Here is a 25,457-nt window from a genome sequence, read left to right on the forward strand (position 1 = left end):
GGAGGAAGGTTGGCACTTTTCAAAGAAAATTGGAGTTTAATTACCCAGGACAGATGGGTATTGGATATCATACACCACGGCTACAGGTTTTATTTCCATACCTTGCCGCCTTTCAAAGGCATGCCAGACGTTCCTCCTCAACAAAGAATAGAGGCTCACAAACAGGTTTCTCTGTTGCTCCAACTAGGGGCCATACAGCCGGTCCCTCTGCCAGAAGTGGGCCTAGGATTTTATTCTCGCCTGTTCCTAGTACCAAAGAAGGGGAACACGTGGAGACCAATTTTGGATTTATCTATCCTCAACACTTATCTGGACATTCCCAAATTCAAAATGTTGACGTTGCAGCAGCTTTTACCTCTGCTGGGCAAAGATCATTGGATGGTAACTTTGGATCTCAAGGAAGCTTACCTTCATGTTCCTATCAGACTAAGTTGCAGAAAGTATCTGCGTTTTCGAGCTGGGACTTCTCACTATCAGTTCTCTGCATTGCCCTTTGACTTATCTACTGCGCCCAGAGTGTTCACGAAAGTTCTGGCTCCAGTGATAGCTTTCTTCAGACTAAAAGGAATACAGATCTACCCTTATTTGGACGATTGCCTAATTCTGGCTCAAGGAAGGGAAGAGCTTCTTCATCATTTGGAATATGTGATAGCAGTGCTAAGATGCCTAGGGTATTCTGTGAACGAAATAAAGTCCAGTCTAGTACCCTCTCAAGACATGTGCTTTCTGGGTGTGAGACTGAATACAGCATCCCAGATGGCCTTTTTAACCCCGGACAAACAAAAGAGTCTATCCCTTTACTTCCATCAACTATCTCATCAGTCCGGGCTGACTGCAAGGACAGTCCTTCAAGCCTTAGGGTTCATGGCATCTTGTATTCTGGTACTTCCCAATGCCAAACTGCATATGAGGAAGCTACAATGGTATCTCAAAAATGTATGGACACAGCACTGCCAGGATCTGGACACTGTCATTCAAATAATACCTTGCATTCAAAAGGAATTTTTGTGGTGGGCTCAGGAATGTCACCCAAACAAGGGACTCTCTGTGACCCGGCCAGAGGCAAGTCAGATTTTAACGACAGATGCCTCAGACAAAGCTTGGGGAGCTCATCTAAATGGAAAGTGGATACAAAACAAGTGGCCTGTCAGACTACAACATCTACATATCAACATGAAGGAGATGTTAGCAGTCCAGTTTGCATTGATAGCTTTCAAGGAATTACTTCTGCCTGGGCAGGTGTTGATTCTAACAGACAACACAACTGTCATGTGGTACATCAACAAGCAAGGGGGAACACATTCTTATCCTCTATGCAGGCAAGCAATGATTTTGTGGGAGACTGCTCTCAGTTTACAGCTCAATCTTCAGGCAAGGTTTCTGCCAGGAGCACAGAACTCCTTAGCAGATGTGTTGAGCAGACGAATTATGGATCCCCACGAGTGGAAATTGGATCCTCATGTATTTCAGAAATTGACAGTGTCATGGGGAACTCCAGACATAGATCTGTTCGCTTCTCCACTAAACCATCAGCTGCCAAAGTATTGCACAAAAAGGTTTCATCCCACAGCTTGGAAAGTGGATGCTCTATCTTTCAATTGGAGCAATCTTCATGTGTATGCCTTTCCACCTCTGCCTCTCCTCCCAAAGGTACTTCTAAAGGTCCGACAGGACAAACCAAGGATGATTTTAATAGCTCCAGATTGGCCTCGACAGCACTGGTACCCATTACTGAGAAGTCTAGTACGGAAGCCTCCATGGCCTTTGCCTTCAATTCCACACCTGTTGTCACAGGAGGACGGCCATTTGCTCAATGTCAAACTTCACTCTCTTCACCTAACAGCCTGGCATATTCTGTTTTGAACCATAGAGGATCTCAGCTTCCACAACAAGTTTTGAATGTGATTTTGGAAGCTAGAAGGCCTAGTACAAGGAAAGTGTACGCAGATAAATGGAAGAGATTTTTATTTTGGAGTGCAGCAAAGGATTTTGATGTTTCTGAGCCTAATTTAAGTGTGGCTCTTCAATATCTTACTGAGTTACTGGACAAAGGTTTGTCCTTCTCTTCTATTAAGGTTCATGCTGCAGCAATTTCAGCTCACTATGAATGTGACCCTCCTTTGTTTTCTCATCCTTTGTTCAAGCAGTTTCTTAGAGGGCAAAGAATGTAAGACCCCCACGAAGAGCTCCTACTCCTGCTTGGGATCTCAATTTTGTGTTGGAGAAACTCACTCTACAACCTTTTGAGCCTGCAGCTACTGCTGAGTTGAAATATTTATCATGGAAGACTGCTTTTTTGTTGGCCATTACCTCTGCAAGAAGGGTTTCTGAATTACAGGCCCTTATGGCAGTTGAGCCTTCTTGATTTTCCATAAGGATAGGGTATCATTACGTACTAATCCTTCCTTTATGCCTAAGGTGGTTTCTAGTGTGGCTTTAAACCAAGCGATTCATTTGCCTACTTTTATGCAAATCCCCAAAATAAAGGGGAAAAGATTTTGCACACTTTAGATGTACACAGGCAGTTGCGTTATTATTTGGACAGAACTAAAGGGTTCAGGCAGTCTCAGCAGTTGTTTGTTTCTTTTGCTTTGAGTTCTCAGGGCAAGCCTGTGTCAAAACAAACTATTTCTAAGTGGACTGGGTTTTGCATTGCTTTCTGTTATTCCCATCATGGCAAGGAGATTCCAGCTGGGATTAGGCCTCATTCCACTAGGGCTACTGCCACTTCAACAGCTTTTTTGAGGGGAGTGGCGACCAAGGATATTTTGGAGGCAGCTACTTGGAGTTCTGTGCATACTTTCTCTAGGCATTATCACCTGCCACTTTACTCTAAGTCCAGGGCTGGTTTTGCCACTGCTGTTCTGCAGGGCATTTTGGCAGCTCCTGCTTCCTTTTAGTTGGCCATCCTCCCTTACCTCTGCTTTGGGATTCTACCCAAGTGTAAGGACTGCAGCAATGTGAGATGAAGAACATAGTACAGTTTTGTACCTACCATAAATGTAGATGTTCGAAGATCCACATTGCTGCAGTCCAATTTACCCTCCCTCCTTCCCCTCTGTGGTTAGAGGTGGTTGTGTGGGTTGGGTTGTACATATTGTGTATATTGTATATATTCTACATATAGTTAGTGCAAGGGTGGTTGGTTGGTTGTTTGCTATCTTTTGGTTTTTGACCTTTATTTTTAGGGTCTTCTGGCATCTGGGGCAAGAAAAGACTGAGGATATGACGTTGGTCATGCGCATTTGTACCCTGACGTACTGATGTCAGTCAAATGCGCCCTGACCGACGTCAGCCTTATACTTTGATATTCGGGCCGACCGAGGACAGCGGACTACCCAAGTGTAAGGACTGCAGCAATGTGGATCTTCGAACATCTACATTTATGGTAGGTACAAAACTGTACTTTTTGTTTGTCTGACTGGAGGTTCCATTTGGGTTGAAGGGCCTTCCCTTGTCAGCCGTTGTCTGTCAAGTTCCTTTTTATTTTTAAAGGTTCTTGTATTCCTTGGTCATACCTTTCTATTTGTGACAGTTCTTGATTCAAAGAATAGAATTTCTCTGTGATAGTTAGTGTGTCTTGTATTTTACTGGTTATACACTAATTTGGTTGCCATTATGTCACAGGCTCCTAGGCCTTCAGGGTTTAAAAAGTGCACTAAGTGCAGTTTCAAAATGTCGATCACAGATGATCACTCTCTCTGTGTGTACTGTTTGGGCCAAACATTTGCAGGAGTCCTGTAGCGTCTGTCACGCTTTTTCCTCGAGGGTCCTCCAAGAGAGGAAAAATAAACTTATTCTAAAAGGCCTTATTAAACCATCATTTGAAAAGGCATTAGCTTCCTCTCCTTCTCCTGCTAAAAAGAAAAGGGCGTCGGCTCCGACCAGTCCATCGGAACCGACCGCCAAAAGACATAGGCAGGCTTCTCCTTCGGCTCCACGGACTTGGAGCCGAGGGAACAGTCTGCCTCGATGCCTCCAGCCTCGACTCCTCTGGGTTGGAGCCGACGGCTGGGGCATCGAGGGGTCACCTTCATCGGCTCCACTGATCTCGAGCCGATGAAGGTTGTCCTCAGACACTTCCTCCTCGGCGCGAAGCCCTCTTCGCACCGATGGAAATTGGTTTGGACACTTCTTGCGCCGATAATTGTCGAGTCGATTCGAGCCGGTCCCCTAGTCCCTTGGAGCCGTTGGAGGCCTACTCGACCCATTCGGTCTCTTCCAGGTCATCAAGGATGTCAGATTCGGACATAGACAGGGTGCTCCAAAGACTGTTCCAGTCCCCAGTCTTTCAGAAATTTGTTTCGGCTCCGACCCACTTGGCTTCGGAGCCGATAGCCCATTCCATTGCCATTCCTCCGCCGACCGCCGGCTCCGTGAGCAGGTGCTGATGGAGCCAGTGGAGATCCTAGGGTCGGCTCCGACCCTTACTCCAACCCCGGCCTTCGGGTCCGAGTTTAGCACACGGACTTCGGCCGGACCCGGGGGTGACGTTTCGGGGCCAATGCTGTCGGTTCCAAGCCTCCCTCTCGGTGCTTCGGCCGCGGGACTTTCGTCTGCTATCATGGCTCCGGAGACCGGACCCTCCCAGGATTCTGGGGGTCCGGCCTTCAGAGCTATGAGGAGTGCCTTGGCCAAGTATTCTTCGACCATCTCTACGGCTTTACCGGCACCTTCCCTGGGCATGGAGACTGGGTCTTTGGCAGTTCCCCTGTCTCTAGGCAGCGGAGCCCCGGGGCCTGAGGTTACCCCCACTGGGGGTTCCCCTCCTCCTGAGGGTTCTTCGGAGTTGTCTTCGGAGGAGCCCCCAAGGAAGAGATCGTGCAAGAGGAAGCACGTGGACTCCCCCGACGAGTCTCTTACATCGGACACTGATCTTGATGATGCGGAGGGGTCCCCAAAGTCGTCCTCGGATGATGTCTCATTTGCAGACATTCTAGAGATCCTTAAGCAACGAGGCGGCTGGAATTCCAAACCCCCCTCCGCTGATGAGTCGGTGTTTCTCAAGGCCTTCGGGGCTCAGCCCTCCGCCTCCTGGGTGTCTCCGCCCTTCGACGAGCTCCTGGATTTGGTTTGTCGGAGGGCGTGGGGACATCCAGATACTGTGGAACCAGTGCCTTCTCGCCCTAACAAATTTTTGTCTGCCCCACCCGAGAAGGAGTTCTTAATTGAAAGGCGTGGCTGTAGATGCCATGGTGGTGGCATCTGCTACCCAGCAGGACGTGGCAGAGGCTTCAACGTCCGTCCATCCTCCTAATAAGGAGTCTAGGAGCATGGACGATGGAAGCGCACCCTGACTTCAGCGGCCTTTACTCTGAGGTCCCTGAATTATTTGGCACATTTCACCAGACTACAGAGGGATCTGGTCAAGGAGCTCTCAGACTCCCTCTCAGGTAACCTACCTGAGCAGCTAGCCCAGTCGGTTAGCTCTCAGTTGGCTATCCTCACCTCGATTTCTAACTCTTCCATGAGGCTCATTTCATATGCGGCCGAAGGGTGGGCAAGCGGCAGGCACAGGCGTGGCTCACGGAGACAAGCCTGGCTCCGTTGTGTCATTTCAGCGGAGGCCTTCAAGTCTTCCTTTGCCGACGCTCCTTTGATGGGTCCTCTTTGTTTGGACCCAAGGTAAAGACACTCTTACCGCTGTGAGCAAGAGGGAAAGACTTTATCTGCCGTAGGAGCACGTTATTCCACTCCCTTTCGGCCTTATCCCAAGGCTAAAAGAGGAGGGAAGATGTGGTTCCACAAATCACAGAAATTCTTTCCTCAACAGCAGGAAGATTCCCCTTCCAGAGGCAGAGGACGGGGAAATTTTTCTGGGAAACGCCGTCCCAGAGGCGGCAGAGGCCCCCGCAACACTGGAGACCGCGAGTCCTTTCGTGGCTCTTCAGCCTCCCACACTCCATGAGGGATTGCCCGGCTGTGCTGCTCCGGAGCCAGTCGGGTGCCGTTTTGCCGAGCACCTAAAAGCCTGGGAGTCTATTACTCAGGACAGATGGGTGCTTCGGATTATTGCCGGAGGTTACACCATTCCCTTCACACACTCACCCCCACCGTCCAAAAAAATCCCGGACCCACCACCCAGTCAAAGGGAAATTGCAGCCGTAGAAGCTTCAAAGCTGCTAGAAAAAGTCATCCAACCGGTCCCCACAGACCAGATCGGATCGAAATTACTCAAGGTTCTTTTAGTGCCAAAAAAGACAGGGGACCTGAGACCCATTTTGGATCTCAGCAAACTAAACCAGTCCGTCATGAAGTCCAAATTCCGAATGGTCACTTTACAATCCATTCTCCCATTGTTGGAGAAAGATGTTTGGATGTGCTCCATAGATCTCAAGGGCGCCTATTATCACATACCGATACATCAGGCGTCCAGGAGGTATCTGCGCTTCAGCCTGGGAGACAGTCATTTCCAATTTTGTGCACTGCCCTTTGGTCTCACCACAGCCCCCAGGGTGTTCACCAAGTGTTTGGCAGTAGTGACTGCTCACCTGAGGAGTCTCGGTGTCCAAGTGTTTCCCTATCTGGACGACTGGCTCCTGACTGCCACCACCAGGCATCTACTACTAGAGAACCTACAAGCCACCATCTCCTGGGTGCTTCCCTGGGAATTACATTCAACTGGTCAAAGTCTGTCTTGCTGCCTTCTCAGCGCATAAGATTCATAGGAGCAGAGATAGACTCAAAATTAATGCGAATCTTCCTTCCTACCGAAAGGATACAAACATTACAAGGTCAAGCCCGAGCCCTGCTTCTAAGATCCAAAGCCCCAGCCAGGATGGTCCTGCAACTTTTAGGTTCAATGTCTGCCACGGTTCTCCTAGTTCCTCTGGCAAGATTGCACATGAGGATTCTTCAGTGGGTGTTATCGACACAATGGTCTTTTCAGGATCTCCCCCTCAATCATCACATACTGATTACAGAAACGTGCAAACGGGACCTCCGCTGGTGGCTTCTGCCATCCAATCTGAATCAGGGAAGACCTTTTGTTATACCCCCTCCGGTGGCCACCTTGACAACGGATGCCTCCCAGATGGGGTGGGGGGGCATTGTCTGGGCAGGTCAGTTCAGGGTTCTTGGCTTCCAAGCGAAACATTTCTCCATATCAATGTGTTGGAAATGAGGGCTGTACTTCTGTCCCTACAAGCCCTCCACAAGTTTCTCCCTCAAGGCATTATCGCTATCCACACAGACAACATGTCGGTGGTCTGGTATCTAAACAAACAAGGAGGGACCAGATCTTACCCCTTTGCAGAGAGGCCATGAGGGTGTGGGAATGGGCAGTGGCTACCAACCGCTTCCTGGTAGCGACCCACATTCCAGGAAAATCCAATGTATTGGCAGACAGACTGAGCAGGACTATTCTCTCTCCTCACGAGTGGTCCCTGAGCGAAACAGTAGCAGCTCAGATTTTCAAAAGATGGGGATTCCGTGCTGCAACCTGTTTGCAACACCAGAAAACACGAAGTGCAAAGGTTCTTTCCTTGACCCAGCGTCAGGGAGGCAGCTACGGATGCACTAGTCCAACCTTGGCCAACAGGACTGCTTTATGCTTTCCTCCGGTTCCACTCCTCCCCAAAGTCATCCAGAAAGCTTCCCAATTGGGGTCCACAATGATTCTAATTGCTCCGTACTGGCCTCGTCAGGTATGGTTCCCTACCTACAGAAATATACTCTGGACGGTCCTTGGTTTTTGGATCTAACTCCAGACCTTCTGGTTCATCAGTCGGGACAACAGCATCAGTCCCTTCACACTTTGAAATTAACAGCTTGGCTCCTCCACTTCCGACTTTAGTCAGAAATCACACCTTGGACCCGGAAGTTATTCACATTTTATCTTCAGCCCACAAACCCACCACTAAGAAATTGTATCACAGTAAGTGGAAGAGGTTTGCTATCTGGGCTCAACTCAGAGGCTTAGACCCTATTACTGCCCCGATACCAGAGGTCTTGAAAATTTTAACATCCTTGTTTAATCAAGGATCTTCAGTCTCTACTATTAAAGTCCAACTAGCAGCTATCTCCAAATTTCACGAATCCATAGACCCACCGTTGATGAGCAGCAGATTATGTAAAACTTTCATGAAAGGTGCTGTGCTTTTAAGACCCCCAGTTTTTCATCCTGCGCCTCCATGGGATCTTGATTTGGTACTTCGTGCCTTAACATCTTCCCCTTTTGAACCGGCTGCTACATGTGAGTTGAAATATCTGTCTTGGAAAACTGCCTTCTTAATTGCAATTACCTCTGCAAGAAGAGTTTCAGAACTTCAAGCCCTATCTGTCAAACCACCGTACTTGATTTTTCACAAGGATAGAGTATCACTTAGGCCTAATCCATCTTTTGTTCCAAAAGTTTGTTCTAATCTCTGTCTCCAACAATCTCTAGAGCTACCAGTTTTCTTTCCAAAATTTTCAAACAAAGCGGAATACACCTTGCATACATTGGATGTTCACAGGCAATTGTGCTTCTATCTAGACAGGACTCAACAAATTCGAAAAACAGATCAATTGTTTGTGTCCTTTTCAGATAATAAACTGGGTAAAACCATCACTAAAGCTACTATTGCCAAATGGATTAGAGATTGCATAACTCAGGCTTATTCCTCTTCAAATAAGCAACTTACAACATCTGTCAAAGCTCACTCTACTAGAGCTATGGCTACCTCTATTGCATTTCATTCCAAGCTCGCTATTTCTGAGATTTGTGCTGCGGCTACTTGGTCCAACCCGCACACTTTCATTTCCCACTATAAATTGGATGTGGCATCTAAAGGGCGAGCATCATTTGGTTCCACGGTACTCAGGAGTGTTTTCCAGTGAGCCACCCAGGATTTAGGTGCTAGGGATGCTGTCCCATCAGTCAGAATGTAGGCGAGATAGGATCACATAACATCTTTTAGTTATGTACTCACCATAACTTCATATGTTTGGGATCCATCTCGGGTTGAAATGTTTTGTGATTTTCTTTGTTGGGAACTCATATTTCAACCATTCCAAGATACTTACTATTAGGGCCTTGACAGAAGCTGTCCTTGATAACATCTTGGTTTTTGAAAATCAATTGTTTAAGCAGAGAAGTCGAGTGGCTATGGGGTAAAGATGCACCCCAGCTTTTGCCAACATAGTCCTGGCCCAATGGGAGAAGGAAAAAGTATGTAATTCTGAGTTTGCAAACTGTTGGTGTATGGATGGTCGTTTTTTGGACTACATTATTATCTTTTGGAAAGGTTCACTAGATAGACTTGACTGTTTTTTCCAATATTTTAATGACAGTACTAGTTTCCTCAAAGTTACGATGCAAACCAATAGTGAATGTGTACATTACCTGGATGTGTGCATTTCTAAAAACAGGGACAAAAAGAAATTTGAAAGTTCTATTTATAGGAAACCGACATACTCAAATTCCTTACTCCACTTTACTAGTGGACACCCTCTCCACCAAAGAAAAGTCCCTAGTCAAGGGAGAATGTTAGTTTTGCATGCATGATCATAGTGAGGTCACCTTTTCCAAGGAATGTGATGTATTAAGGACTGTGCTGGAAAAGAGGGGCTATCCCAGCACCTTATTGGATCAAACAATAGGAGAGGTTAAATACAAAAGGAAAGAATGTATTTTGCACCACTTTTAGGATGTATTGATAACATACCGAAGGGTGGAATAGGAAATGTAATTGAGACTTCTAATACCAACAAGTTTCAAAGAGCCTTTATTATACCCTATAATCTCAGCTTTTATGATGCAAGTGCCATTATTAGATGCAACTGGAGCATTTTCAGAGTGGACACTGACCTATTTCAGAAAATACGGAATGAACCCACCACGTTTTTTTTTTTTTTTTTTTACTTTTGATTCTGTATCTCTGTTCCTGAGGTTGGTTAACTTGCCTAATTCTGTATCTCTGTTCCTGAGGTTGGTTAACTTGCCTAAAGCCTGTTGAAAGCAGACTCCTCCTCTTTCCAACTTTTTATCCTTTCTTTTCATATAGTTGGATAAAGTGCCTGAAATTTTAACCACCTCTGCATACATTCTGTTTTCTCTTGAATCACTTAATTTCCTTTGTGCTCAACAGTCCTGGCTGTACTTTTGCCATTTTTTTCTGCATTCTTTTTCAAGCAGTTTGGCTGCTGCTTTTCCTTTGTCATTCACCTGGATTTCAAATACTTCTGTTTGAATTCTCTGCTTTCTGGACCCACTTTGCTTTTGCTGTTGTGATTCCTTGCCTGTTTTGCTGTTGCCTTTTATGTTGTATTTTTCTGCATTTCATGGCTCCATTTCTTCTCCTTCTAACCCCTTTTGTTTATTGTATGCCACTCCTTTTGTCATACCTACTGCCAGGGACCACTTACAGCGCCTTCCTCTGGTTTAATTCTGGTAATATCTGCTTTATACTATTTTTGGAGGGACATTGGTTTGGGTAGAGAAAGTAGATGGAAATTACCTGGCCTTCTGTTTTTATGCAGTAAGGGAGAAAACCCTTGACTCTTCATATTAATTTTCTTTATTCTGTGCCATGACTAACATAATGCTATTTTAATTGTTTATACCATTTGGAGCTTTTCTCCCCGGGCCTCTGCTGAAAAAGGGCTTTAGCTCAATCGGACACTCCTGGTCAACAAATGTAAAATAAATAAAATTGTTTATAAAAAGCACGTGTTTTAAGTCTTTACTTGAAAAAAGTGACTTAGGGGCAACAGATGGTGGGATGCATAAGTGTGGGTGTTGTCCACAGTGCATGTACATTTTAAAAGGGATAGAAGTCAGAATTGGAACTGGGGAATTAGTAAAAATGCAACACAGGTTCCACTGTTATAGCTCTGATATAGTTTATTTAGCGGTCTGTCAGGAATGTTTGAATTTTTATATAAGAAAAACAAATTGTGTATTCAGGAAAAGAATATACCAACATCAGTATGACATATCCAGAGGGAATGACAAGAATGCACTAGCAATGCACATTAGAAGTTCCCCTCGCACAGTTTTAAATTCACAGTGGTTGACAAAGTGGATATGGGACCAAGAGGGGGACCTGCAGACATGTACTTGGAGTATAAAGAATTAAGATGGGAAATAAAGTACAATTCCGGTACCCCCCAGGCCTTAATAAAACCATATCCATTAGTAGTGTACTGAAACTGAAATCAGAACTGTTTTTTTTTTAAATTGTGCAGTATTATTATGAATGGATTTATTGAGGATTTTTATATAAGATGCAAAGTATTTCTAACCTCTAAATTCACATTGTGTTCATTGTGTTTTATAAAGAAGGGGATACAGTATTTCTTTAACTGGGAAAGTTAGTTTTTAACTATGGACATGACTGAGTTTAATTTATAAAAAGTGTGTGATTTTGAAATTATGTTGTTCTGATGAAGTCTGAGTTACCACTGACGAAAGTGCTAAATCTTTAACTTCTGGTGTCTGGCTGGTGTGTGATTCTCAAACAATCTGGAAATATATTGCTGACTGCTAAGTATATTTCTTGGAATTTTAACCCTTCAGAGTTCTGCATTGTCTTAATTTTGCCTGACTGAATTGTTTTATATGTTTTCTGGCATTATTTTCTGTTTCTCATATGTCCTGAAACTGTCCCCCCCCCCCAGTCTTCTGGTGGTGGTATAGTTGGTGGCTTTGCAGTTGCCTGCCCCTACTTTAAATCTGATCTGGGACACCTCTCCCAGTCTGGTGTTCACTCTACTTAATACAGAGAGAACATTTGAGAAGGCCAACCCACTTAAGGTTCTTACTTGAATGTTTCTTCTGCTCCTTCTTCCTCTCTCCTTGCACTTTACTTAAAAAAAATGCACTTTATTTTTCATCTTCTTAAAAGTACTCAATTGTATTTATTCTGCTCCATTTATTACTGCTAGGTAGTAGCCTGATTAAATTGTAACTGTTATTTTAAGCATTTTGGTTTAAGCACTTGGGCTCCAGACCAGTTGTTTTACATTAAGAAGGTTTGTGGTCTGCACTGATGTCCTTCAAGGATGCATCTGCAGTCTTTACAAATGGGTTGTCCTGTCGTCAGGCAGCCCTTCGGTCGGCCGGATTCCAAAGTCTGGGTCTGGCTTCGGCTGGTGTCGCACTTCACCCGACGTCATTGCGGCAGTTATTCGGGTATAAAGGCATCAGCCGACGCCATTTTCCTCAGTCTTTCTTGCCGCGTGGCGCCCGAAGCAGAAGCTTCTACTACTACCGAATACTACTTCGAAGACTTCTATAAAGCTAAGTACCCCGTTGGGGACTCTTTCTTGCCTCAGCCGATGTCAGAGAAAGTTAATAACTGTTTATCTTGTGGGAAACAAATACCTCATAAAGATTTCCACTCCTATTGCATACATTGTTTAGGCCCAGACCACGACGTAGCAGCTTGTCTAGCCTGTGCTTCTTTTAACCGACGGACGCTTAGACGTCGGTCGGACTTTGCTGAACAGATTTTCGGCTCCGATTTTGCCTACATTATGCCGTCGGATCCTCCGACTACGCAAATAACCAAAAACGCAAAGAAAAGGACCGACACTCGCGGTTAAGTAAACCACGAGTGTCTCGGTTTCGGCCGAAACCGAGCAAGCGGTTCTTTCTTCAGCCAATAACATGCCTTCTACCGAGGCCTCTTCTAACCTGGTAGAAACGGCTTCTGAAATCCAACCTTCTGTTGCGGTTTCACAGGATTTATCAGACACCATTCCCCTGGATATTTCAACCCCTGCACGTGGAGCTGCTAGGCCTCCTCCAGCTATGTCTATTAAGGCCTTTGCCAGGGCTAAGGCAGCCAAAGCATCAAAACCTGTGCCTGCCAAGCCCCCCTCTCACAGGCCCAGCACCAGCTCCCATATGCTTTCTTTGGCTGAGGATCTCATCTCTTTAATTCGTGGAGCCCAGCCTCATCCAGACAGGGCCTCTCTCCTCCTCCAGAAAAGAGGCCTAGAGCAGAGCCCCCTGAGCCAGTATCCACAGATGATTCCTCTGATGACTCAGAACATACAGACCCTCCTGAGGCTTCTTATTCTCCTTACGAAGACTCTGATGCTGAGGAGTCCATCCCTTCAGCCTCTCCTCCTGAGGAATTTTCCTTTGGGGAAACCTTGCATGCTATGAGGGAACAATTTCAGTGGCAGGGCCAAGATTTCTCAGACTCTAGAAAAAGGCTTAGGACCTTTCTACATTTGCCACAGCATAGTAGCTATACCTCCAGTTCTTTCTGTTGTTGTTGATGCATTTAATGATGCTTGCACTGCTCCTGATTCTTTACCTCCGGCTCCTGCTAAGCCCGATAGGTACTACAGGGTCCCGGACACTCATCACCACTTATATAAGGCTCCTTTTGCAGATCCAGAGACTATCTCCCAGGGTCCTAAAGCTGTAGCAGCTACTTCTTCTAAAAACCCCCTCCCCTCTGAAAGGGAATCCAGGTCCTTAGAGAGATGGGGTAAAAAAGTTTACACCTCTGCTACTTTGTCAGCTAGAGCTTTGAACTGCCAATTTCATATGATTCAATATCAAGAGTTTATGCTTGACCAGTTGACTAAAAGCTGTCCTCTGAAGAATCTTTAGATAAAAAGTATGTTCAAGAAATGGTACATAACATACATCAGGTTAGTAACCATTCTTTAAAATGTGGCTATGATGCACTGGAGGCTTCCTTTAGATCAGCCATGACTGGCACAGTTATCAGGAGGCATGCATGGTTGAAAGAACAGGCATTACCAGACCATGTCAAATCTAAGCTTTTGGATGCACCTATGGACAAGGTCAATTTATTTGGTTCCCCTGCACAGCAGGTACTAAAAGATGGAAGAAAGCAAAATCTGTGCAAACAGTGAAAGATTTCTTACAAGTTCAACCTCCAAGGTTTAGCAGGAACTGGCCCTCCAAGAATTGGTCCTTTCGGACTCCTCTAAGGCACAAAGAGGCAGGAATAGGCTCTAGAGGCAGAAACCAATCCAGGGGTGCCTACAGGGTCGCCCGTGGCAGGGTAACAACCAGCGAGGCACGGATACAGCCACCACCACTACAACAACTCAATCACAGTGACTTGGCGGTGGCACCGCCTACCAGGGAACAACTAGAAGCACCCTTAGGCGGAAAGCTAACCTTATTTTCAAGAAACTGGCACTGCATTACAAGAGAAAAATGGATTTTGCAAACTATAGACCAAGGTTACAGGTTCCATTTCCATACTCTACCAGGAAAGAGAGGAATGCCAAACCTACCACCTACTCAAAGGACAGAAGCTCTAAAACAAATATCTCAATTATTAAGAATGACAGCTGTGGAAAAGGTACCATCTATGGAGCAAGGAAAGGGATTTTACTCCAGACTCTTCCTGGTACCAAGAAAAGAAAACAAATGGAGGCCTATTCTAGACCTGTCCGCTTTAAACACATTCCTCATTGTTCCAAAATTCAAAATGCTGACCCTACAGCAGCTTCTTCCCATGCTGGGCAAGGAGTCTTGGCTGGTAACTCTAGATCTCAAGGAGGCATACCTGCACGTCCCCATAAGACCAATTTGCAGAAGATACCTCAGATTTCTTGCAGGATCAGAGCATTATCAATTCTCAGCATTGCCCTTTGGCTTATCTACTGCGCCCAGAGTGTTCACGAAATGCCTGGCATCAGTAATCGCTCATTGCAGACTTCAGGGGATTCAAATCTATCCCTACCTGGACGACTGCCTGATACAAGCGGACAACAAAAACAAGCTAACAGAAGACTTACAAAGAGTCATCTACCTGCTGCAAGCCCTGGGATATACAGTCAATACAAAAAAGTCAAGGCTGATTCCATCCCAAAGAATAACCTTTCTGGGTGCAGAACTGGACACATCAAAACAAATGGCATTTCTAACTGCAGAAAAGAAAGAGCAACTTACTCTCTACTTCTTGGCATTAACAAAGCAGAACCATCTAACTGCAAGAAAAGTGCTACAAGCTCTAGGCTTCATGGCATCCTGCATAATACTGGTCCCTCATGCCAGGCTGCATATGAGAAAGCTACAGTGGTACCTAAAGAATTTGTGGTCCCAGCACAAGCACAGCCTAGAAACCAAAATTCCAATGATCCCATGTCTGAAGCAAGAGTTCCTATGGTGGGCTCAGGCCTGCCAATCAAACACAGGATTGCCCTTCTGCAAAAGTCAACCAAGACAAACCATCACGACAGATGCCTCAGACCTCGGTTGGGGGCACACATGCTGGGCAAGTGCATTCAAGGCCTATGGACTCAAGACCAGCTGCATCTGCACATAAATCTAAAAGAAATGATGGCAGTAAAATTGGCAAGCCAGGCATTCAGACCTTTTCTCCAAGAAGGCCAGTTGATGATAAGGACAGACAACACCACAGTTATGTGGTACATCAACAAACAGGGAGGCACACACTCATACCCTCTATGCCGGCTGGCACTGGACCTATGGGATGTGGCTCTGAGCTACAACATTCAGTTACAGGCAATTTATGTACCAGGGAAGGAAAACATTCTAGCAGACATATTAAGCAGAACTACAACAGATGCCCATGAATGGATGCTGCATCCGGACATCTTCAAAACCATCACAAGAGAATGGGGATTACCACAAATAGACTTGTTTGCATCCCCATTCAATCACCAGTTGAAGAAATTCTGCACAAGGACTTACCACCCACTTGCTTGGAAGGTGGACTCCTATCTTTCAGTTGGAAAAGCCTGACAGCATACGCATTCCCACCACTTCCTTTGATGCACAAGGTGCTTCTGAAGATCAAAGAGGAACGTCCGAGGATCATTCTGATAGCACCAGACTGGCCAAGACAACATTGGTATCCACTGCTGAGGAGCATGTCCCGGAACAAATATGGACACTGCCCTGATCCCATTACTGCTAACACAGAACAACTACAACATCCTGCATCCAAACCTAAAAACTCTGCAGCTAACTGCCTGGAACATTACATAACAGCAATTAACCCAAATTTATCCCAAAGGGTTAAAGACATAATCCTGGAGGCTCGTAGACCTTCAACAAGAAAGAATTATGCAGCAAAATGGAAAAGATATCTCATCTGGAGTACTGCAAAGGGGCAAGATGTGACACTGGTGAACATAGCCAACATCCTGGAGTACTTGGCGGAGCTCTTCCATACAGGCCTGTCCTATTCTTCCATCAAGATACATGCATCAGCTATTTCAGCAGAATACAGCTTGGATCCTCCTGTCTTCTCGCATCCTCTGCTCAGACAGTTTCTGAGAGGAATTAAAAATGTAAAACCTCCCAGGAAACCTCCATTGCCAGCATGGGACTTGAACTTTGTTCTAGAAAAACTGACTCTTCCTCCTTTCGAACCAGCAGCAACAGCAGAATTACAATACTTATCCTGGAAGACTGCTTTCCTGCTGGCAATAACTTCAACAAGAAGGGTCTCTGAACTACAGGCATTAATGGCAGTGCAACCCTTCCTGATCTTCCATCAAGATAGAGTGTCCATGAGAACAAATCCTACATTTATGCCTAAGGTGGTATCCAAAGTCTCTTTAAATCAGGCTATCCACCTTCCTACATTCTTCCCCAACCCTCAGAACGGGGGAGAAAGGCTCTTACATATCTTGGATGTACATAGACAATTACGCTACTACCTGGACAGGACAAAAAACAATAGAAAAGCTGACCAGCTTCTGGTAGCATATGCAACAGGAAAGGAAGGAAAACCAATTTCTAAACAGACAATCTCCAAATGGATAGGAAATTGCATTAGATTTTGTTACTCCTACCATGGAAAGAAAACTCCAGAGAACATCAGGCCTCACTCCACAAGGGCTACAGCCACTACCACAGCTTTCTTCACGAGTGGCTACCAAGGACATTATAGAGGCTGCTACTTGGACCTCCGTGCATACATTTGCCAAGCATTATAACTTACCTCTATACTCTAGATCCCGTGCTGGTTCTGCCACTGCTGTTTTGCAAGGGATCCTAACTACACCATAATCTCTTCTCATTTCCTCCTCCCCTAGTTTAGCTATGGTATTCTACCCATTTGTAAAGACTGCAGATGCATCCTTGAAGGACATAGTACAGTTTTGTACCTACCATAAATGTAGATGTCCGAGAGGAATGCATCTGCAGTCAGGATTACCCACCCTCCTTCCCTTCTGAGGTACTCCTAGGGTATTTGCCAATCTTCAGCTAGCTTGGGGGGGATCTATTATGGTGTATTTGTTTGTATATATGTACATACATGCTTATTTTGTGTGTTTGCTCTCTACTTTTTGGAAACTTTGGCATTTATCCAAATTTAGCCATCCAAGAGGGCACCTGGCATCTGGGGCAAGAAACACTGAGGAAAATGGCATCGGCTGATGCCTTTATACCCGAATAACTGCCGCAATGACGTCGGGTGAAGTGCAACACCAGCCGAAGCCAGACCCAGACTTTGGAATCCGGCCGACCGAAGGGCTGCCTGACGACAGGACAACCCATTTGTAAAGACTGCAGATGCATTCCTCTCGGACATCTACATTTATGGTAGGTACAAAACTGTACTTTGCGGCAGGACTGGTAGCTTACATCCTTCTAAGTTGGGAATTGCTGATTGAAGGCTCAGTGTCTGTTATTCTAAAAGTGTATTAGTTCTGGTTAAAGCACTTGGGTTTCAGGGCAGTTATTTTTCATTAAGAAGGTTTGTGGTCTGCACACTTGTGGGAGGAGAGGCTAGATTCTGCCCTTCTGAGATAGGAATTTCTCGTTAAAGGCTTATTGTGCCTGCTTATTTTAACTGTTTCTTTATGAAATTGGTACGCCTTGTTTGCTGTAGCATAGACTAGATTCAGACCTGCTGAGTCCAGCTTTGGTTGTGTAACTTGAGCACTAATCTAGCCCATCTTTTTTTCTTGGAAAAGGTTCCCCTGCACCCTAGTGGCAGGAGTGTGCAGTTAGAACTTGTCTGATTGAAGACTGCTGGAACGGGGCTCAGTTTTTAGTTTTTTATTGGTTAATTTGTTTAAATCAATTTGCTCATTTGCTACTGTTATGTAAAAAAAATATATACTTTAGTATATATGCATTGCCGCTTAGCTAGGGTTATACTATTCCCGGCACCATAAAGTGTGCTCTTTAAATTTTCCCTTAAAACTAGCCAGTGTTTTAGTTTTAGCACTCAAATCTGTTTCTTTGAGCTCAGCACTTGTTCAGAACTCGTAAGCACTAAATAAGCTACAAATTACTACAGCACTAAATTTCCTTACTTGTCTAGAGGAAAACTGTTTGTTTTTAGTACTTAGACATGCCTGGATAGTTACTTATTAAGGGTCAGCTCCCAGTATTTTCTCCTGTCTACCTGATGAATGTGGGCATCTTGGGGCAATGCAGCAATTGCCTCATGTACACAGACAACCCTCTCCTCCTACCACCCAACACTACAACCTGTGAGAGATGCACTTATATAGCCAAACTGGAAGCAAAGCTTTCTTCACCCAAGACTGGACTAGACAGTCAAGAAGAGATGGCAAACATTTGCACCACACCACACTCATCACATAGTCCCTCAAAACCTACATGACCAAAACAGACACACAGAAACACAAAACACACATTTACATTCACGGAGGCTCTCAATAAAAATCTGCTCAAGCAACAGAGACCTCCAAATCAGAAACGCAAGCAACCTCCACCCCCCAACAGAACCCAAATGACACATAACCCACAAACTCAGTGTGCCACTCAGCCACAGCCCATAAGATATAACATACCCAAAGCTCTAGTCATAGGTGACTCTGTAGTCAGGCACACTGATGTTCCACTCACCAGGCTAAACAAGGAGAAAGTTACTGTCATCTACCTGTCTGGTGCCAGTATCCGACACATAATGCACTCACTTAGGTCACTCCACAACAAGCACAAATATGACTGTCATTGTCCATGTTGGTGTGAATGACCTGAGACATGCATCCGTGGACTACATGAAAAGAGACATGGAGGAGCTCTCTGATCTTGTAGCCCAGGCAGGTATGACCTTAGCCCCGAATAGCATCCTGCCATCATCCAGAATGATACCAAAGTACAAGGACAAAATAATTGACTTCAGCAATTGGCTAAGCTTCTGGTGTCATTCTAAGGGAATCCAGTATCTGTCTGCCTGGGATGACATGATCAACAGACCACGATGCTTTGCCAGAGATGGCATGCACCTGTCACTCTTGGGATTCTGGATACTGGCTAAGGCTCTTGCTACCACTATAGTGCCTTTTTTAGGCTAGGTTCAAATGACAAATTCACCACCGTAACAGGTACAAGCAAGCAAACTCTGAGGGTAATGCTACTCGATGCTAGAAGTCTAAACCTCAAAATGCATTCACTGGAGGCACTCCTTAAAATGGAGAACATTGACATCTGTGCAGTGACAGAGACCTGGTTCAAGGCTCCAGAGAGCATTGCTGCATTACCAGGCTATAATTCATACCACACCTTTCGGCCACCTAACCTGGACCGAAACACTATAGGCGGAGGTGTGTCCATATTCATTAAGGATATCCACACCTCCAGGCTAGTTGCTCAACATAATGCATCCAAGATTATCCAAGTACAACTAACTCTGGGCAAGACCGCAATCCAAACTGTAACTTGCTGCAGATCCCCCACCATGCCCCAGGTTTCCCACTCCTCATTTCTTGATACATTAGAAAGTATTGGGGTACAACCCAACACCCTCATAATGGGTGATTTCAACTAACCCACCATTAACTGGGAAAACTCGTGTACCAACTGTTTTGCTCAATGTTTTCTGTAATTCATAAATTCCATGCCTTGGATCAGCTTATCCACACTCCCACCAGGGGCAGCAATGTCCTAGACCTGGTCATTACCGACATGGGTGACCGGTGTTCCACACCAGAGGTCAGTTCCTCATTGGTCAGATCCAACCACAAACTAATCACCCTAGACATCCACATCCTGCCCCCACCCCACCCCCATTAGGGAAACAACCGTAAAAAATTTCTCCAAAGCCAACTTCACCCTTCTTAAGACAGAAGTGACAAACTTCACGACACCCATGCAGACGGACAATAGAGGGACGACTGCTGAATCCTACACAAATGCACTTTATAAGCACTTAACACGAGTGCATGGATAGTGCTATCCCTAACAGAACCAAGATGCTATCCTCCAAAAAAAGGAAGCCAATCTGGTGGTTCCCTGCCATAAACGAACTGTACAACAGACGAAAGAAACTGTTGCAAAAAAAGAGTAAAATCCCATGATTGGAGGAACTTCCCTGGTCAGCCTCAGTAAGAAGCTGAGATCCCTCATAAAATCCTCCAAAGCTAGTTATGAAAACAAAATTGCCACTGATTTCTAAAGACAACCACAATGCATTCTGTAGCTATGTCAAGAATCTCAATGGCAACATTCAGATCTGCTCTGAGTTGCAGCACAATGACACTAAATATACAGAACCAAATGATATTGCCAACATCCTGGCAGATAGATTCAGTGCTAACTTTATCCCTCTCTCACCCCCTAAAGGGCCCATCTCTATACCGGAAGAATGCAAAGTTCCTGTAATCATGGCTGCACAGGTAAAAACCACACTCTCCCAAGTGAAGAACACAGCATCCATGGGACCTGGCAATATCCTAGGTTGGGCTGCGTTCTACACGAACTACAGAATGAACTGGCACCCCACCTAAGCACCATGTTCAGTCATAATCTCACCTCAGGCTTTGTGCCCACTGAATGGCGCACAGCGACTGTTATCCCACTCCACAAAGGGGGAGCCACCATGGACCCCGGGAACTGCCACCCGATTAGCCTAATGAGCTTGGTCTGCAAGGCCATGGAACATATCATCATGGAACTTATAAACAAAGACATTGGTAATCTCCAAACTCTGGACCCCACCCAGTTTGGGTTTGTAAAAGGCAGATCTCCTAAACCTGATCGACTTCTTTGAAGCAGTCACCAAAGCTGTAGATGAGGGTAAGGTGATTCACACAGCCTATCTAGATCTCGCTATGGCATTTGACACCATCCCCCCACTCTGGAATTATAGATAAACTCACTAAACTAGGTATAAATCCCTATGTCACAAGATAGGTTGCCAACTGGCTCACTGACAGAGCCCACACTGTGAAAGTAGCAGACTCCAAATCTGACTTCAGACCAGTGACAAGTGGAGTAACACAGGGTTCAGTCCTGGGTCCTCTCCTGTTTGGTATCTACTTTTCTGAAGTACAGGCTAACACAGAAGGTCTTTGGCTAACAAAGTTCACAAATGACTGCAAACTAGGAGCCGTAATTGAAACTCCTGATGATGTGGACCTCTTACAAAAGGACCTCACTGAGACAGATGCCTGGTGTTAAAGCCATGGCCTCCAGCTCAATGCCAAAAAGTGCGTTGTCATCCCCTTTGGTAAAAACTCCGTACCCATGAGCAACCACATAGGTGGTAGTCTACTTAACACCGAAAGTGTGATGAGACCTTGGGACACGGGTGGACGAAAGTGTGATGAGACCTTGGGACACAGGTGGACAGTAGTCTCTTCTTTGATAATCACATTGCCACAGTAGTCAGGAAGTCCTTCTACATGGCACACACCATCACAAAAGGTTTCTCATCCAGGAAAAAAGAGGTCATTGTTCCCCTTTACTCGTCACTCATTAGACCCATTATAGAGTACAATGCCCCTTTTGGTATGTACCTTACAAGACATCTACAACAACTGGAAAGGCCGCAGAAATACCTCTCAGAGGGTTACTGGCCTCAAACTTGATGCCCTATGCAGACAGTCTCAGAAAACTCCTGCTTTACTTCATCGCATATCGCCTGCTCGGAGGCGATCTCTGCCTAACATACAAAGCTATGTCAAACCCAAAGCTGTTGGACATGCTTAACTTAAAGAAATCCCAATCTCTCTGAGCTACACGCTCTAGGGACCTAAACCTTGTCACCACAATAAACAGAACATGCTGGAGGGATTGATTCCTGTCTCAGAAATTTCCCATACTCTGGAAAAAATTACCCATACTCTGGAACAAACTACCTATTTATATCAAACAAAGCTCCTCATTAACACTCTTCAAGAAAAATATTGATTGGACGTGAAACAGGAAATTCACCTCTGGGATCACCTCTGGGGCTCTTCTCGACAGGGGCACAGGAAAATAATTTTCTTGGGTGGCAAAAGCCAGGGTACCTTTTTGGTTAGGCTTATATAGGCCCTAGGACCAATAGCCTAGTACCTACCTATGAAGGGTCGCATCTGTCGTTTTTTGTTTTATTATTTGTGATTGCTTTTTTCCATTTCCTTGCCTCTTTTTTTCCTCTCCTAATTGCTGTCTGTCCTGCATCTTTTATACATTTCTGTAATTGTTTTAATTTACTGTGATTCTTCCACCAATTACAGCTTGCTCTCCAGTGTCTTATTTTTAGTTGAGAGGTTATTTTTAATTCCGCCTCCACTGGCGCATGATCTGAAATAATCCTCAGATATGTATCTATTTGTTGCAGCAAATATTCTTGTTCTTCTGTGATATCCGTTCTTGACCAGTTCCGTACTTGCCTGAAAAGTAACTTGAGTATTACTGGTCCTGGTTTCTGTGTCTTTTAAGCCATATGCATTGTTTGTGGTATTTCCCACCAGTGTTATCTTTTTAGTTCTGGGGCCTACATCAGTGTTGGTGTCGACTTTGTCCACAACTATTTTCCAGTCCCCACCCACTGTTAATATTCTCTGGTGAAACTGTGTTATTACTTGAAAGATATTGTCTTAACACTGCTTTGTTAATATGGGGTGGAGCATAAATATTCCCCACTGTTTGTCTTCTGCCTCCCAGTAGCCCTTCAGTATTACTCCTCTCTCTTTTTACTATCCCTTAAGTCATGTTCTATTCGATTATTTGAATATTTTCTTATTATTTTACCCCTCTTTATGCCTTCTTTCCTTTCTCTGAATAGTATTCTGTTACTGTCATCTTTGCTACCATCTTTGAGTTTTCATCTCGTTTGAGATGCATTTCTTGGACATTATTACTTTATATTTTCCCCTTGTTTATATAGTTTGCTACCATTCTTTTTTTCTTGTCCTCTTCTAATCTATTGATCCATATAATTAATTTCACCATCTTTTTATTCATGTGGATCTTCCTATCTTTAGCTCCTTCTCTTTCCCCCTTGATTTATCACATTTCACGTTTTCTTTTCTTGTATTCACCATGCTGTGTAGTCTTGTATTCTTTGTACCAGTTGGTCAGCTAAACATTTTTTTAAAGTTTTATTTTGTACTTTTAGTCATTTTTTAATTGTATACATATTCCTTTCTCCTCCCCATTTCTTCATTATTGTAAATGTTAAGCCATTGCTTAAATCTGTCAGTAACGTTTGTAAACATTTTGCTATTACACCCTCCCTATTTTTATTCTCTTCATTTTTGTGTCCTTTTATTTATAATATTCTTGGATTGCATCTTTTTATTTGTGCTTTAGTCTGTGTTTTCTCTTCTGTTTAACTTGTATATTGTAGAATACTCTCTCGTAAACGTTTGCAGGTAGTTGCCAGGTAGAGAAGTGTAAATCTTAAATCCAATAATTGATACTTTTTTTTAATGAGGGTGTATTTTTTTCTTTCACACCCATTATTGGCTTTTTTTTTTTTTTTTTTTTACAACTTCACTTCTGTGTACTAATGTATTGGGTACATTTTTTTCCCCAGCTCCTTTTTTCGGTGTGCCCTTTTGGAACAATCTTATTTACCAACATTTATTGCCAGGTGTAGCCCGTAGCAGTGTTACTAAGTAATGAGTTCACCAAACTTACTGGTGAAACATGGGGAAAGGCTTCAGTGGCAACCTCTACTTGCATTTTTCTGCTACTTACTGCTTTCACAGCCTGACTTTTTTTATTTTGGGTTTGAGCTTCACTCTCTCATGCCTCTTGGTTCTTGCCTAGTTCAGCTGTAGCTTGGTTTGTATCTAAGAACGTTTGTCCCCTGGGAGAATGAACTTTAAAGATTGCTGTGTAAAGAAATTTCATTCTTTAAATCCAGTAATTAACATTTTTTGAAGGTGTAAGTTTTTTTTCTTTTAGCCTGGTTCCCAGCAAAAATTTGTGATCTCTGAAAGCTCTCTGGTTGCCAGTCATCAATGTTTTTTTTCTCTTTTTTTCCCTACAATAGAGACAACAGTTGTTGTTAATGTTGCATCTTAATGACTGTGGGCCTTGCTGGCTTTAAATTTCTTTGTGCTTAATCTATTAAAAATTGCCCCTCTGGTAAGTCTATACCATCTGATGAGCTGCATGACATTTTTTTTACAGTCTCTCCCTTCTGTTCCTTTGATTTATTTATTCCATAATTTTCATGTCATTCTCTGTCATCCATTTCTTGCAGTTTTTCAGTATCCTGTGTAACTTCCAAATTTGTCAGCCTTACTTTTGATTCTGTATCTCTGTTTCTGAGGCTGGTTAACTTGCATAAATGCCTGTTGAAAGCAGACTCCTCCTCTTCCAACTTTTTATCCTTTTTTTTCATATAATTGGACAGAGTGCCTGGAATTTTAACCACCTCTGCATACATTCTGTTTTCTCTTTAATCACTTCATTTCCTTTGTGCTCAACAGTCCTGGCTGTACTTTTGCCATTTTTTCTGCATTCTTTTTCAAGCAGTTTGGCTGCTGCTTTTTCTTGGTCATTCACTTGGATTTCAAATACGTCTTCTGTTTGAATTCTCTGCTTTCTGGACCCCCTTGTCTTCTTTACCAGGGTGGTAGGGAGAGCCTTTTATCTGCCTCCTCTTATCTCACCCCTTTTACTGGACGTCCCCTTACTGGATTAGTTTAGTTAAAATTCCTTTGTTTATGTGAACAGGAAATACTGGAATGTAATGCGAATCAGCCAGACCAAATTTATTTTAAAATGGATACCGTTATGGCTGATAGTTGGCAATACTGTGACCAAATTAATCTTTTTGTGTGTGATTCAGATTTCCTGGGAATAATTTTTGACTATTGGGTAAGTATGGTATTACCATTAGATATGTAATAAATTTGTCTTGGGATTAAAAAATAAATGAATTAATATGTATGTACGACTGTGCTTGAAGGCTTTACAGTATTGGTTCAGAGTCCATGCTCTTAAGAGAGGAACCTGGGTTTTATCTGACCACGCTATACTTGCAGAAAAAAAGTGATAACTTGAAGTAAACTAAAAATGAGCATATTTTTCTTTCTTTCAGAGAATCCATTAAGTATGACCTGGAAGTCTGGGAATCGTCTGGACAGTGGCCATTATCAACCTACTGTCCTCTGTTGGTGAAACAGAATATATCTGGTAATATACTGCAGCTTATAAATATTGCTTTCTTCAAATTATATACATTTTCATTTTTGCATACTGTGCAGTCCCCCTCCATGGTACACTTATTTTAGCACGGATTGCTGGTACAATCATTTTTTTTGGTTATATGTTTGTATATTACTAACATTTTAGCCTC

At 44.0% G+C, this 25,457-nt stretch overlaps 1 protein-coding gene across 1 annotated transcript in view; it reads left to right on the forward strand.

Moving 5' to 3' along the window:
• The window catches only part of NUP42 (nucleoporin 42), a 513,730-nt gene that overhangs the window by 217,677 nt on the left and 270,596 nt on the right, over positions 1-25,457 (forward strand). The window contains exon 3 of the mRNA XM_044065504.1: positions 25,200-25,294. Within this exon, the coding sequence (XP_043921439.1) occupies positions 25,200-25,294 (95 nt within the window). The remainder of the gene's footprint in view (positions 1-25,199; positions 25,295-25,457) is intronic.

This window comes from Protopterus annectens, chromosome 3.part0 (assembly GCF_019279795.1).
Source record: "Protopterus annectens isolate FY-2018-M chromosome 3.part0, PAN1.0, whole genome shotgun sequence".
NCBI lineage: Eukaryota > Metazoa > Chordata > Ceratodontiformes > Protopteridae > Protopterus > Protopterus annectens.